This window comes from Oryza glaberrima, chromosome 8 (genome assembly GCF_000147395.1).
Source record: "Oryza glaberrima chromosome 8, OglaRS2, whole genome shotgun sequence".
NCBI lineage: Eukaryota > Viridiplantae > Streptophyta > Magnoliopsida > Poales > Poaceae > Oryza > Oryza glaberrima.
In genome coordinates, this window is record NC_068333.1 from 737,309 (window position 1) to 752,784 (window position 15,476).

General features: G+C 45.6%; 2 protein-coding genes and 1 non-coding gene across 3 annotated transcripts; 2 read left to right on the top strand and 1 right to left on the bottom strand.

Annotated features, from left to right (window-relative positions):
- Positions 1–803: 803 nt before the first annotated feature.
- LOC127783406 (U2 spliceosomal RNA) lies at positions 804–998 on the top strand. Its single transcript, XR_008019310.1, has one exon. It is a non-coding gene; the product is annotated as a U2 spliceosomal RNA (small nuclear RNA).
- Positions 999–7,179: 6,181 nt separating this feature from the next.
- Positions 7,180–9,003, top strand: LOC127782375 (endoglucanase 19). Its single transcript, XM_052309549.1, has 2 exons — positions 7,180–7,479; positions 7,565–9,003. The coding sequence occupies exons 1-2, from the start codon at positions 7,195–7,197 to the stop codon at positions 8,849–8,851; spliced, it is 1,572 nt and encodes a 523-aa protein (XP_052165509.1). The 5' UTR covers positions 7,180–7,194; the 3' UTR covers positions 8,852–9,003.
- Positions 9,004–12,242: 3,239 nt separating this feature from the next.
- LOC127782374 (probable L-gulonolactone oxidase 4) lies at positions 12,243–14,821 on the bottom strand. Its single transcript, XM_052309548.1, has 2 exons — positions 14,001–14,821; positions 12,243–13,642 (listed from the first exon to the last, which is right to left on the bottom strand). Exons 1-2 carry the CDS (start codon positions 14,661–14,663, stop codon positions 12,536–12,538), a joined length of 1,770 nt encoding a protein of 589 aa, XP_052165508.1. The 5' UTR covers positions 14,664–14,821; the 3' UTR covers positions 12,243–12,535.
- Positions 14,822–15,476: the final 655 nt, after the last annotated feature.

Consider the following 15,476-nt stretch of genomic DNA (forward strand, 5'->3'; position numbering starts at 1 on the left):
TTCCTTCTCTGGGTTAATTAAGGCCTTGACTTGAGCTTGAGAATTCTTCTTGCAAAGTGAAGTGGACAGTTGCATCTAAGAACCCTTGTTCAGAATGTAAAAAGTACAGTTGTGTACTGAAATTATTGTTTTATGCCCAGCACATGTAAAGTCTCACCATGGTCTATAATGTAGTGAAAATGGCAAATGTTTATGTAATTGTTAATTCGTTCTGCATGCGTTCGGACGTTCATAATTTTATTAGGTGTGTGCTCATAATAGATCCAAAGCAGGGATACAATTACTGGAGCACAATTGTTTCTGTTTTCTGCAAAAAAGAAAAAAAAGAGTTCCGGTTTTTTGTGATCTTCAGACTGAAATTTCAGAACTAAGTACAGTAACAAAATCAAAGAGCGAATAGATACAAGATCAAAGCACACTTTGGTCCCAGATACATGTCTCTCTAAATGTTTTAATTCAGGTCAATTCATTGATGCTCTCCACACCAATTTGTTCCAAACTTAAGACTTCAATAAAGAGCAGAGGTCTGGAGTTGAGATCTTGATCGCTTTCAGTGAGTAGATTTTGATCAGAGAAGGGGGTCTGAATATTTTTTTCTCCGAACCCCCAAGTAAACACGAACCCCAGTAACACAGGCTTGCAAAAAAAAAGGCCGGCCCATTTGAGAAGGCCTCGACGAGTCAGCGGCCCACACAGGCACAGCAAACGCCAATGCTGTCTTCGTTTTGTACCACATCGCAGGATCAAGGAGAGTAGTACCAGGAAGAGGCTAGAAAAGCAGGGTGTAGCCAACATTGCAACTCATACCTTTCTCGGCCTTTTGGCTAAGATCAAGTGTAGTATCTGTTCTTATCAGTTTAATATCTGATACGTGGCCATGTGCCCACTTTGATATTAAATTTATTTTTTGTGGGGGAGGGTCCACCATAGTGGCTTGCCACTAGGGCCTTCGTGTGTCGCCTAGGCGTTGCACTACAGCCTTGGCTGGCGCACCCCAACCAAATCCAATTGAATTTGTTAAATCCAATTTATCCAAGCTCTTTGTTTCAGGGCATGAAATTTGCCTTTAAACTTCTGAGTCACTTTTGATGGTCTCTTTGATTGCTGAATAGCATTTGCACATCTACTGGTATTGTCAGGAGCACAAATCTGTTTTTCAAGATACATACCGGCAAATCTTTTTTTGTTTGAATATATTCAGACTGACAATTCTGAACAAAGGAGCACAAATCTGTTCTTCAAAATACATACTGACAAATCTTTTTTTTGTTTGAATATATTAGATGAAAGCACGGCTGTTCCCACATACCATGTTGCTCAATCTCTGTTAATTTTCTTTCAGGTCTCTTGTTAGATGCCTCAGTGAGAATTTGTGCCAAACTTCAGATCATATAGATAGAGCACAAAGCAACAGTTCCAATCCTGATAGTTCTCTGTTTTATCATTTGTGTTTGTACATGGCGATAAACAAATCATCAATGATTCCCTTCTCTGGGTTAATTAAGGCCTTGCCTTGAGCTTGAGAATTCTTCTTGCAAAGTACAGTGGAAGGTTGCATCTAAGAACCCTTGTTCAGAATGTAAAAAGTACAGTTGTTGTGTACTGAAATTATTATTTTTATGCCCAGCACATGTAAGTAAAGATTCACTATGGTCTATAGTGTAGTGCAAATAACAAATGTTTATGTAATTGTCAATTCACGCTACAGATGCATGCGTTCGACCGTTCGTAATTCTGTGTTTGTCAGACTGAAAATTCAGAACTAAGTAGAGTAAAACAACTAAAAGAGCCAATTGAAGCTAGTGTTTGTTCAGGTCGACTGGGGACGCTCTCCACAGCAATTTGTCCCAAACTACAGACTTAAAGGAAAGAGCACGTTGTTGGAGGTCGATCTGGAGTTCATATCTTGATCGTCTTTACTGCAGCTTCTTACAATTTCTGCGTCTTTCTTCGCGAAAAAACAATTTCTGCGTCTTTGAAGCTTAACATCAGGATGAACATGACAGGATTCTAGGAAAAATAAATCATGAGAATTGAGAAAGAAAAGAAAAAAAATGCAAGGCAAGCTCATATTTATCTTCAAATTTCTCCTCATATAGTTGATATAACAGCTAGATATGATCAATCTATATCAATGCCTCTCAAATAGTTTTACTGCGATATGATGGGGTGAAACAGTCAGAAAGGGAGGTCGGAGATTTTGACTCCGAACCCCCTTAACTACAGACTTTTCAAAAGGCCGGCCCATTTGAGGGTTTTGCCGAGCCAGTGTCCACCATAGTGGCTTGCCACTAGGGCCCTCATGTGTCGCCTAGGCGTTGCACTACAGCCTTGGCTGGTGCACCCCATCCAAATCAAATTTGAATGTTTTATTTTTTTTCCTGAATTTAAATGTTTTAATTTTTTCCTACCTAAATTTGCTTCAAAACAGTCTTGTTTTGACAGGCTGCATGATAATGTTCTTTGATGGCTTCAAAACCTGTTTTGTTTTGATGGGCTGAATGAAGCTTGTTTGATTACTGACTAAGCATTGGTACAATTCAGGAGCTAAAAGGTCAAGTACAGTAACCGAAGCAAAGATCCACTCGATACAAGATCAATGCACTTTTGTTCCAGATACATGTTGCTCGATGTTTATGCTTTTTTCAGTCCTCATGTCGACGGCCTCAGTGCCAAATTGTCCCAAAATTCAGACGGAGAGAGAGCATGCTGCATGCTGCTGCTGGAGTTCAAATCCTGACCGTTTTCAGGTATTGCATTTGAGTTTGAGATTATTTGGCATATAAGAATTAGAAATCCTTAATGGTTACGCGCGACTAAATATTTTTACAGTGATTCAGCGGTTAAACGATCAGAGAAGTGGGTTCAGAGATTTCGTCATCGAACCCTTAAAGTCTACAAAAAAAGACTGGCCCGTTTTCGTCATCCGACGGCCCACGATCATGAATAGTGTGCGATGGTGGGCCGTTCACCGAGGTGGAGCCCGGCGGTGGCGGCGACGGGGTGAGGCGACGGTGGCGCGAGGCTGTTCGACCTCTTGTTGAATCGCCGTCTGAGGTGAGGCCGAGACGCCTCTTGTTTCCCTTGGAGTTGCTTTGCTATAATTTGCGATTTTTTTCCCCGGTTAGGTCCTGGTCTCAATACAGATGCATTTCGTTTGAAATGCTAGTTGTAATTGGGTAAAAATAGTCCTGATTCGTGCAAATGGTTCTGAATTTGCTGCTGTTTGATTGACCAATAGTCCGAGTCGATCATGAGCAAAACTGCCCGTATTGTGTAGTATTTTGTGTGAACTCTGATCTGAATCACTAAGTGTGTGTTCTTTTGGAGAGGTCGGGAACCCCTCCCCTCCGCACGGAAAACGTGGCGATAGATTAACACGTGATTAATTAAGTATTAGCTATAAAAAAATTAAAAAATGGATTAATATGATTTTTTAAAATAACTTTTCAATATAAACTTTTTACAAAATATGTACCGTTTAGTTGTTTGAAAAATATGCACGTAGAAAACTAGGGAAGTGAGTTGGCAACCCACTAGAAAGAACTTAGCGGACTGCGTTCTTCGGACTGTGACTGACTGAGAATTCAGTACCAACAACTCTGAAGAACCAACAGGTGCTATAGCTAATTTCTCAAAGGAATAAAAGCACGTATATTCTTCAGCTATTTCTGCTGAATCTGTCTACAACAGTTTGGTATTTTCCCTCAATTATCATTGTTCACGTGTTTTTTTCCTTCTTCCCCAATTATTAATATCCGTTCTATTAACTACATACACGCTTATACAAACACTAATAGGCGAGGAGACATGGTCGTCACTCATGTTGGCTAGACCCGATGACACGACCGTGGCATCCCCACTCATGGCGACCTATCAGGCAGCACATCGTTGGGTGATAGTGATCACGAGTCTTTGCTCTTGGATGCAGGGGTCGTCGAAGATGAGTTGTTGCGTTTGTCACATAGGGTTTACCGGTGCCTGGTTTCTTTGGGCTTTGGCAGATTCAAGATAAGAAATATGAGCTCGATGCAATTCTGATGCTTTGCGCCATGAGAATGGACGAGTAACAATAGTTAGGGAAGAGGAAAGAAAGTAAGAAACACATGAACAATGGTAATTGAAGAGGAATATTAAACTAATGTGAATTAGAAGGGGTATTTCCAACGAATTGTCTCATGGAGGAAGTCTCAAACTCGGGATAATATCTAGGGTGGTTTTTGCAATTTTTCCATTTATAAATATCCAGCTTTATAAAAAAAGCCCCCCAGCTGCATTTCTGAACTTTAGAATGCACAAAATAACATCTCCCATTTACTACCACTTGCCCTCGGTTCTGAACGGGAGTTGAAAAAGGAACAGATCAACACGAATTACTTCCTCTTTGCATTAAACCCACTAGATTTGCTTAAACTTTTTTCAGGCAGCATGACTGCATAATCCCCAGCGAAAGCAGATTCAGAATCAGGACGAGGTCCCCCTGTGTGTATTTCAACTGTCAGCTTTGTTCACTGATGAAACTGTTCTGGTCATAGCACGTATAGTACAGTACCCTAGGAATAGGATTCTCTGTGATGAAGGCCAGTGCCTGCCATGCAAAGCCAAGCCCTTACTTTTAGCTACAACGCAACGCATGTTTGTCAGTTTTGACCACTCTCCAGACTTGACCAGCCTTTTTATTTTATTTTTACAGTTCTTCACCTGCTTCTCAGGCCTCTGCACGCTGCATGTGAACAGTTCGGTAAACATCAGTGGTCACAGCTTCAGGCGTTTAACCAGTCTTATCAAAGCATGGCAATAGTCAAGCCCAACAATCAAATTTACTACAGCTTCTGTTAAATTTAGTGGTGATAAATTTACTTGATGGTACTAGTACATTGTACCTACTGCACTTTGGAATGGAGTATCTTATCTGAAGTAGTAGGACTGCACTTGAGAAGTTGAGATTGCAGTAGGACAGAAGGAAAAGCAGTTATGGTAGAGTAATTTCTTCCTTGATGGTGGAATAGTAGTAGTACGAGTACATTATCTATGCTTTACTTTGATGATTTTTTTTTCTGAAGTGATAGTAGGATTGCACTTGAGATTGGAGTAAGACAAAAGGAAAGCTACACATGTGCTTGTATCAAGCAGAGGGGTCTTGTTGCCCCCATGGATGGAACACAACAAATGCATCTGCCATCCTCGAGCTCTGCAATTAACTTCAGATTATAGGAGTAGTCCTTCAGTATTATGGGGTGGAGACTGGAGAGAACATCATCATTGCCAATTGCACTTGGAGTGGAGCGTTCATTCATTCCACTAGTTAAGCATGCTCTTCTTAATGCCATTCTACTGCAGGTAATTAGTAAGTAGCATAGCTTATGCCATATTTGGTTCACGGGAATAATCCATTAGTCCCTTCAGTTTAGTACTTTTTAGTTCCTAAGAATTCAAACAGGGTGACTAAAAAAACTAAACGTGCATATTAGGACTAAAATATATTAGTCCCTCTTGGAGATACTTGTAGGGACTAAGGGCATTCCCAACCCAATAACTAGGATAGTATCCATAGCATTAAATAAGTTGCCACCTAGGACAAAAAAATGATGTGGCAAGTGAATAAATGAAGAAAGAGAGGGAAACCATGTCTTGCATGAGACATGGTTTCTACACAACATCCAAGACATCATGTGAGATAAGTAGCATTAAATTGAAGTATGTAATAGTGGTGTTTGCATTGGAAGAGTAGTGTCTATTAGTAGTTTCTTGATGATGTGGAGTTTATGGAAACCATATCTAGTGTTATGGGTTGGGACTGCCCTAAAGTAACAGTCTCTCTCCTTTGTCCCTCGGTTCACATGCCTTCCCTAGATCTAAACAGTAGGGAACTAAAGTTTTTAATCGTGGACTAATTTTAGTCTAGGGATTAAATGATCCAAACAGATCCTTAATAATATACCATCAATGGAGATCAAAATGCGATTGGGCCTTGTTTAGTTTTTAATTTTTTTCTTCAAACTTCCAACTTTTCTTTCACATCAAACTTTTCTACACATACAAACTTCTAACTTTTCCGTCACATCGTTCCAATTTCTTCAAATTTTTAATTGGAACTAAACACAGCCTTGATATGAATGTTCATGCAACTGGAGGCATCATTGCAGTGTGGCCTTGGTTGAACACACGCATGAGATGAGAATGGAGAAAGGAAGGCCATCGGAATAGATGGAGAAATGGATGGCTGGCTTGAAGATTGTAAAGAAAGAAAAAGGAAAAAGAGAGAAAGACAGGCAGAGGAGTACCAGTAGCAGTAGCTGAAGGTGAGCAGAGACGGTCGTCCATGTCGCTGCATGCTTTTGCTTTGGCTTTGCAAAAAGCCGACCAGTCGCCGAATTCCCCAGCCTACGTTCTGCTCTGCACCGGCCTAGTAGCTAACATACCGGACGCTTTGGCTTTCCAGTTTCGGGTGTGTTCAGTTCACACCGAAATTAGAAGTATGGTTAAAATTGAAATGATGCGACGGAAAAATTAAAAGTTTATATGTGTAAAAAGTTTTAATGTGATAAAAAAATTGGAAGTTTGAAAAAAAAATTTAGAACTAAACACGGTGTTCATTGCTGAGAATTTAGATGATACTGTTTGTGTGTGCGTGTGCATCAAATTATTTTCTCCTGTGAATCTCAAAGGAACAGGATTGTCACAAGGCAGCTGTTTTTTTTTTGTTCATCTTCAGATGAACAAATATGATAATTTTGGTTTTAGAAATATACCTGGCTGTGTTTAGATCTAAAGTTTGGATTCTTTCTTTTCCATCACATCAACCTGTCATACACACATAACTTTTCAGTCACATTATCTTTAATTTCTATCCAAATATAAACTTTGCGCTGAACTAAAAATAGCCCCAACCACGAATTGTTGTGTGCTTGTCACATTGATAGCTTCTGCAAACTCTGTTGAATTCCAGTTAGCAAGTGCTACTGGTATATTTCATTCATTCTTTTTGGTATACAAATCCCAAAGCCATGAGACATTGTCAGTCAAAAAGGAAAAAAGAAATGCTCACTTGGAAATTGGAATTTCGATTTCTTTTCCTCTCAACTCCTGCAAATTGTCCCCCCAACTTCCCGGTTTCTCGCAGCAAATTGATATACTACTCCAGCACCGGCCAAATTAACTAACTTAACGGCCACTGCTTTTCACACTATATTAATGTGCAGTTGGTCACTCTCGAGCCACACTCTCACTTCGCCGGTGAGGCAGGCAGCAATGGAGCCAAAGAGCAGCAGGTGCGGCGGCGCCGGCATTCGGCTGCGGCTGCTGGTCGTGCTCCACCTGCTGCTCTTAGTTCCGAGCTCGGCCATGGCGTTCAACTACGCCGACGCGCTCGCCAAGTCCATCATCTTCTTCGAGGGCCAGCGCTCCGGCAAGCTCCCGCCCGGCAACCGCATGCCGTGGCGCGCCGACTCCGGCCTCACCGACGGCGCCCAGTACAATGTACGTACGCCGCCTCTCTCTCTTTCCCTTTCTTCCTTGTCTCCGGCGAGGAGGAGTTTGTGATTCCGGCGTGTTTGTGTTTCAGGTGGATTTGGTGGGCGGGTACTACGACGCCGGCGACAACGTCAAGTTCGGCCTGCCCATGGCGTTCTCGACGACGATGCTGGCGTGGAGCGTGCTCGACTTCGGCAAGTTCATGGGCGCCGAGCTGCCCAACGCCCGCGCCGCCGTGCGCTGGGGCGCGGACTACCTCCTCAAGGCCGCCACCGCCACGCCCGGCGCGCTCTACGTCCAGGTCGCCGACCCCAACCAGGACCACCGCTGCTGGGAGCGCCCCGAGGACATGGACACACCCCGCAGCGTCTACCGCGTCACCGCCGACAAGCCGGGCTCCGACGTCGCCGGCGAGACGGCCGCCGCGCTCGCCGCGTCGTCCATGGTGTTCCGCCGCGCCGACCCGGCCTACTCCGCGCGCCTCCTCCACGCCGCGACGCAGGTGTTCGACTTCGCCGACCGGCACCGCGGGTCGTACAGCGACTCGCTGGCGTCGTCGGTGTGCCCGTTCTACTGCTCCTACTCGGGCTACCACGACGAGCTCCTGTGGGGGGCGTCGTGGCTGCACCGCGCGTCGAGGAACGCGTCGTTCATGTCGTACGTGGAGGCGAACGGGATGCAGCTCGGCGCCGGGGACGACGACTACTCCTTCAGCTGGGACGACAAGCGGGTGGGCACCAAGGTGCTCCTCGCCAAGGGCTTCCTCCGCAACCGCCTCCAAGGCCTCGAGCTCTACAAGGCGCACTCCGACAGCTACATCTGCTCGCTGGTGCCCGGCACGGCGAGCTTCCAGTCGCGGTACACCCCCGGCGGCCTCCTGTACAGGGAAGGCTCCAGCAACATGCAGTACGTGACGACGGCGACGTTCCTGATGCTGGCGTACGCCAAGTACCTCCGGTCGAGCGGCGCCACTGCGTCGTGCGGCGACGGCGGCGGCGGAGCGAGGGGGGAGGTGTCGGCGGCGGAGCTGGTGGCGGTGGCGAAGCGGCAGGTGGACTACATCCTGGGGAAGAACCCGGCGGGGATGTCGTACATGGTGGGGTTCGGGTGCAGGTACCCGAGGCGGGCGCACCACCGCGGCGCGTCCATGCCGTCGGTGCGCGCCCACCCGGGGCGGATCTCCTGCGACGCCGGCTTCGGCTACCTCCACTCCGGCGAGCCCAACCCGAACGTGCTCGTCGGCGCCGTCGTCGGCGGGCCGGACAGCCGCGACGCCTTTGCCGACGACCGCGGCAACTTCGCGCAGTCGGAGCCGGCCACCTACATCAACGCGCCGCTCGTCGGCGCGCTCGCCTACTTCGCCGGAACCACCAAGTAGCCATTAGTGAGAGTGTGAGTGACGTGGCAGTGTGGGAGCGCGAGGCCAGTGAGATGAGCTCCCCCGCCACGCTGTATCGTTCGTTGACTTTGTCGTGTATTCGACGCAACAAACAGTATTTGCACGGAGTACGTACGAATGTACGCTTGTCTCGTCTCTATACGGGATCCGTGTACGGTGTACTTGTTGACTCGGCTCGGCTCGGCTCGCTTCCCTCCTACGAAACGTGGCTCGGCTCGAGACTCTCTCTCCACCTCGCCGCCGGCGAATCAATCGAGAAATGGTTTCTGATGTGGCTGAAACCATTTCAGAAATGTAAACCATTCACGCATCATGCTCAGTAGTTCTAATTAGGTTTAGAATGTAAAAGGATGCATGACATTTGTGTGGTTGACTTGTAGTTAGTTTGAAATGCGCTTCAGTGACTCAAATTTTGCTGCTTAATTTTTCATTGCAAGTTTCAAAATGGTAGGAAATGCTATCATTTGCTTGCTGTACAGCTGTAGTATGTGATAGTTGTTACTCAAGCAATATATCAATCACGGGTACACGGGTTTGTCCACAACAAACTACTAGCAATCTGATAGATGGGTTTCGAATTTTCTCGTCGATTTTAAGTGCCAGTAGAGATATCCATGGATTTTAAGTGCCAGTAGTGTATGCCAAATCTTGATCGAGGTGAGATTGAAGAGTTCCATCTCAGGATGCATGATAATTGGGCTAATGGCACTGATAATTACACCACTAGAAAGCAATCTCTTTTATTAAGAATGCATTGAATCTCCTATCGTAAAAATAACCATGTCAGCCTCAAAAGTCTCAATGAACTGATAAGTTTGAGTCACGTAGACTAATGGTTGCAGTGACTTGTTTAAGGAGCTAAGTTCTCAATTTAAAAGGCTGCATATATCCGATTGGGTATAGAGATCGGGTAAAAATGCACTTCTCTAAAAAGAAAATATTGACATCTTTTATCGACTAATACCAATATATATCCTCAGCGCATCCAAAATTTAGAACAAAATTTTCAAATATAACCTCCATTATCGGCATCTTTTATCCACTAATACCAATATATATCCTCCGCACATCCAAAATTTTCAAATATAACCTCCATTATCGGCATCTTTTATCCACTAATACCAATATATATCCTCAGCACATCCAAAATTTAGAACAAAATTTTCAAATATAACCTCCATTACCATATGAAATGGTTTCAGATGTATAATTTTCCATGCGTTCTATAATATGCACCTGTTTTTTAATGTATTTTTTGTACCATGCAAATTGATAGCTAACTCATTTACTTTTATGTACCACGCCTGTTCAATGTATTTTTGTACCATGCTTTTTTTAAATGTATTCTTTGTACCATGTAATGTCTATAAATGGACTTTAGTGGGCTGGGATTTCCTATTAATGGGCCTTTACTGGGCCGTACTGTCTTCTTAATAGGCCGTATTTGACTTACTGTATCATCATTGGGCTGTAATGCATACTGTAATATAAACGGGCCTTGATTTTGTATTACTGGGCCATTAGTGGTACGGTACTTTTACTAGATTACGTGGGCTGTAATTTTGCTTTAATAGGCCATTACTGGGCTGGGATTTCACTTAGTGGGCTATAGGTGGGCCAATATTTTTCACGTTCGTCTGATAATGGGCTCGCTTGACAATTAAGGCTGAAATTTTGTCGCACTGGGCTGTAAATGGAAGGCTTGGTCGTACTGGGCCAGTTTAATTTGTGATCACCGCATGACCTCAATGTTATGCACTTCGTTAATTAAACTGCAGTTAGAATGTCATCAACTCTTGCTTTGGTTATCACCAACAGATCGATGCAACTGCAGAAGCCTGATCAGTTCAGCTTTTCTGCAGATCAAAATCTGTTGTTATCGATACTGTAAATGCACCACAGCTGTAGCCGTAGCAAATTAAATCTACATCGATCTAGCCTATAAGGAACTATGGATACTAATGACACCAAATATAAGTACTGTAAAGTCTATGAATTGCTCGAAGTTAATTTATTTTTCAACCTAAAATATAAAACCGGTTGTTTTCACTTTAAACTTTGAAAATCAAACACATAATATAACACACCCTAAACCATATTTCATGGTGGTTTGATGGAATATGCATAGTTTTTCACACACCCCTAAACGCAAATGATAAATTTTCTGTTACAACACAAACTTAAATGAGGCAAGTTTTAAAGTGGTGGACCTAATTAAGTGACATCAGCTAAATACACACAATAATAATATAAATATGAAAACCACCTCCATTTCATACAAAACCATAAAAAAAAGTATAGGCCGGCCAAGGCCAAATTAATTAGTCATTCTCCCAATTTAGTTTATGCCCTGTTTCTATAAGAATATAGTAGTATTTAGGAGTGGTCATTTTAAAAGACATTGCGTTAGTCACCGAAAAAGGAGTTGCATTAAACATAGCATACCCCATTCATAAATGATTGAGACCTCCATTCAACTACTCAAAACAAAATAATTTCCTTGACCGTAGCCATTCGACGCCATGACCGACAAGATGACACAGTCTCACTCTCAACCCTCAATAAGCTGCCGCACATGTTGCCATGAATAGTTTTTTTTAGATAGATAATGTCATGCATGATGATAATCATTACAACCCGGCCACCATCTCTCGCTCTCACTCTGTAGCTTGCTATTCATTTCTAGTAATGGAAATGGGGGCTCTCTGCCCTTGCTAAAAAAAAAAACAACCCACCATCATAATTAAGAAACTATGTAGCTTCATAGTAATAATAGGATTAACCTTAATCTTTAACTTCCTACCTTTGACAAAACCGTAAAAGAGAAACAAGGCAGGAGCTGTGCCGATTCAGTTAAAAAGAATACGCAGAGAAATGCACAAAGAGGTTTAATTATAGTTACGTGTAGAAAAATGCAAGAAACAAATAAACGGTGTTTGGATGGGACTAAAAATTAGAAGTATTAAACGTAGAGAGAACACCAACAAAAACCAAAGTTTAACACTTACCTATTCAACGGTAGGAGCTCTGCCTATTCAACGAATAAAACGACGAAAAACATAGAGAGACACGTTTATAGTCACATATTGAAAAACGAAAGCAACAGCTGATTAAGACTCAGATCGCGCGCTCCTTCCAAACAGTTGAACTTGTTCTTCCAACTCAAATTAAATTAATATATTCCCTCCATCTCTAAATATTTGATGCCGTTGATTTTTTAAAACATATTTAATCGTTCGTCTTATTAAAAAATTTAAGTAATTATTAATTCTTTTCCTATCATTTGATTCATTGTTAAATATATTTTTATGTACACTTAAATGTTACATATTTCATAAAAATTTTTGAATAAGACAAATGGTCAAACATATTTTAAAAAGTTAATGGCGTCAAATATTTAGAGATAGAGGGAGTACAATTTTCCAAACCACTGACACTGTCCACATTAAAGCATCATTACATCTCAAAATCAAATCACGCCAACCAATTTACAGTATCACTACCTACCACATACGCCATCCCAATGTAGCAGGTGGATTATTTCGTACGTGCTTATCTTTTTCTTGATTAATTAAATATAAATTTGCATTTCATTTCATGCAGAGCTAGCTAGCCATGCATGTATTATTTGACTTGAACGAAATTCGATCAAATAATAATAAATCACAATTCATCGAGGAGATCATCATCACCGGCGGCGGCGGATTTGTCTTTGGAGCAGACCCTGGCCTCCTTGAAAAGCTTCCCCGGGCGGCAGAAGTAGCCAAGCTCCGGCGCGCAGTGGGAGTCGTCGGAGCAGACGCAGAGGCCTTCAATGGCGCAGCGCTTGTCGACGATGTTGGGGCTCCCGCTGATGCCCAGCACCTGGTCGCTCCACTCGCTGGAGAAGATGCCGTCGGGGTCGTACCTCTCCTTCACCTTGATGAACTCGCCGGAGTTGGGGTACTTGGCGGCGGCGCCGTCGAAGGCGAAGTTACGGTTCTTCCCCCAGTGCGGGACGGCGCCGTACTTGCGCAGCGCCATCTGCTCCAGCTCGTCGAACACGTCGGAGTGCGGGCGCGGCTCGCCGTCGTCGTAGCTCCGGTAGTAGGTGACGTCGAAGTCGACGCAGTCCTCCGGCTTGCCGAGGTAGGCGGAGCTCGCCTTGACGTAGCGCATGAGGATGCCGAGCTTGGCGTCGATGTCGCAGAAGGCCCGCGGGTTGAGGTCGCGCAGCCGCATCATGTCGGCGACGAACGCCGCCGCCCTGGGCAGCGCGATGCTGAAGCCGGAGTTGTACAAGAAGGGCCCCCGGATCCGTGGGTCCCAGGTGCAGGAGGAGAGGAGGCCGTCCTCCGGCGAGCTGATGCACGTCCCCGACGCCTGGATCCGGTGCTGGAACCCGACCACCGGCCAGCCGGTGAAGAAGACGCCGTCGTTGGTGAAGCCGTAGGCCTGGAGCTCGAACAGCGACGGCGGCAGCCGCGCCGCGAGGCAGCGGGCGATGTCGGTGCCGTTCCTCTCCAGCCGCTCCTCGGCGGCCCTGGCGGTGATGAGGCCCAGCGTCGGCTGCGCGCGGAAGCCGAGGTAGTCGTTGAGGCCGTTCCCCGGCGTGGCCACGTCGACGCGGTCGTCCTCCCGGTAGATCACCTTCCCCTGCCGCGGCAGCCACGCCATGTCGCCGAACTCGTGCGCGCCGCCCCACACCGCCACCTTCTCCGCGAAGTCCGAGTCGTCCCGCGTCACGAACCTCACCGACCTCTTGAACTGCGGCTGCAACTCGAATGTCACCTGCAAAATCACATCAAATGAATTTCATGTCAAATTGATCATGTTCTAGATGCTTTTATTCATTCATAAATATGGTTGGTTGATTGATTAGGGCTATCTTTCACTTGAAGGAAGGATAAAGTAATTAATCAATCTCCATGGATCGATGCAACAAGCAGTTAGTAGTAGTAATATTCATTCATTTCATGATAAGATCCAAAGCAAGAAGGACAATCAAGGACAAAATTAACCCCCATATGCAATTACGTGTAATTGCATGCAATGCATGCATGCACCATGGTATATACGTACGGATCAGATCACATGCATGATGAAATAATTAACGAAGAAGTAGAACACGTGTGGTTTGTGTACTTACCTGAGAGATGACGCCGAGGACGCCGAGGGAGACCTTGGCGGCGTCGAGGTCGGGGTCGCCGGCGACGAGCTCCCTGACGACGGCGAACCCCTGGCTCGCCGGGGCCGGGGTGACGATGCGTAGCCCGACGACGTACTCGTGCACGGCGCTACCCTTGCCCCAGAGCGAGCTGCCATGGGCGCCGGTGGCGAGGAGGCCGCCGACGGTGAGGCCGTACCAGTAGGGCGAGTGCGGCAGCGCGAGGCCGGCGGCGGCGGCGGCCCTGATGAGGTCCCGCAGCACGACGCCGCTCTCGACGGTGATCCGCCGCGCCGCCGCGTCGAAGGCCACCGTGCGGTTGAGGAACCGGGTGCTGATGATGGTGCCGTCGCGGCCGCCGGGGCACGCCAGCTTGGGGAAGCTGTGGGAGTGCCTCGTCGCCGCCTTCGCCTTCCGCCCCGCCGCCGCCGCCGCCGCCACGGCCGCCACGAGCTCCGCCTCCGTGCGCGGGAACGACGCGTCGGCGGCGCGGCAGATGGTGCGGTCGGGGAAGGAGCCGTACACGTTGGTCACCGTGCAGTCGGTGGTGCCCTTGGTGCAGGCCACCGGCTGCGGCGGAGGGCTCGCGCCGGCGAGCCGGAGCCCGACGACGAGGATAACGAGGAGAGGAAGCATCGTCCTCATGGTCGTCGTCTTCTTCCTCGATCGATCGGTCACAATTGTATTGGGCACACCTCCATGAGTTAATGTCAAGGTCTTAAATAGAAATCAAATTAAGCTATAGCTTAGCTAGTTAGGTCGTGGATCAGCCATGGCGCGACTTGCTCGATCCTTAGCACCACAATTTTCTTGTGCGATCAAGTGGAATTTATGACATGCACATGCGAATTATTTAATAATAATTAGTAGTTTTCACGGCGCTGTGTCAAAATGTGGCTCAACATCTATGCGGAAATTTCAAAACAAACTCAACCCCACATATTCCATCGAAATGACGTGCGTATACTGCATGTGTCGTTGAACAAATTAACCTGAAAGCGCACGTACAGATCAATCGATCGATATGCATTTATTTTCAACTTCTTTTTCAATAGAAGACACGGCCCGTTTTGAATTGTGTTTGTGTACTGTCAAAATCAGGTTTGAATGGCAAGGCTAAGCTAGCATAATGTTGAGCTAACCCAGTTGTACGTATGCTAATTTTTCCCCTTTTCTGTCTCTAAGGTCGTCACGGTTTGGATTGACTAGAGATGTTTCTGAACTTTTTCGCCAGGTCGAGGTTTCAGAGCTTTGAACAGATCTCGAACAACAGGGCGTCATCAGTAACTAAATGAGATTAACTGGATCTTAATTGCGATGTTCAAACGCATTATTCGAGCGCGAAAACGATTGCTAGCTAGCGAGTAGCTAAGGTCTTTATTGCCAGCGAGTGACTAAGGCATGGGCATGATATTATCTCGACTATAAAATTTGCATTGCTGTCAACTAAGATACACT

What these genes read in the sequence shown, in the direction of transcription:
- LOC127782375 (XM_052309549.1), top strand. Translation starts at nt 7,195, where the DNA reads ATGTGCAGTTGGTCACTCTCGAGCCACACTCTCACTTCGCCGGTGAGG. An exon ending in CCGACGGCGCCCAGTACAAT is followed by an intron (nt 7,480 to 7,564) that starts GTACGTACGCCG and finishes TTTGTGTTTCAG; the next exon opens with GTGGATTTGGTGGGCGGGTA.
- LOC127782374 (XM_052309548.1), bottom strand. Translation starts at nt 14,663, where the DNA reads ATGAGGACGATGCTTCCTCTCCTCGTTATCCTCGTCGTCGGGCTCCGG. An exon ending in TCCTCGGCGTCATCTCTCAG is followed by an intron (nt 13,643 to 14,000) that starts GTAAGTACACAA and finishes GTGATTTTGCAG; the next exon opens with GTGACATTCGAGTTGCAGCC.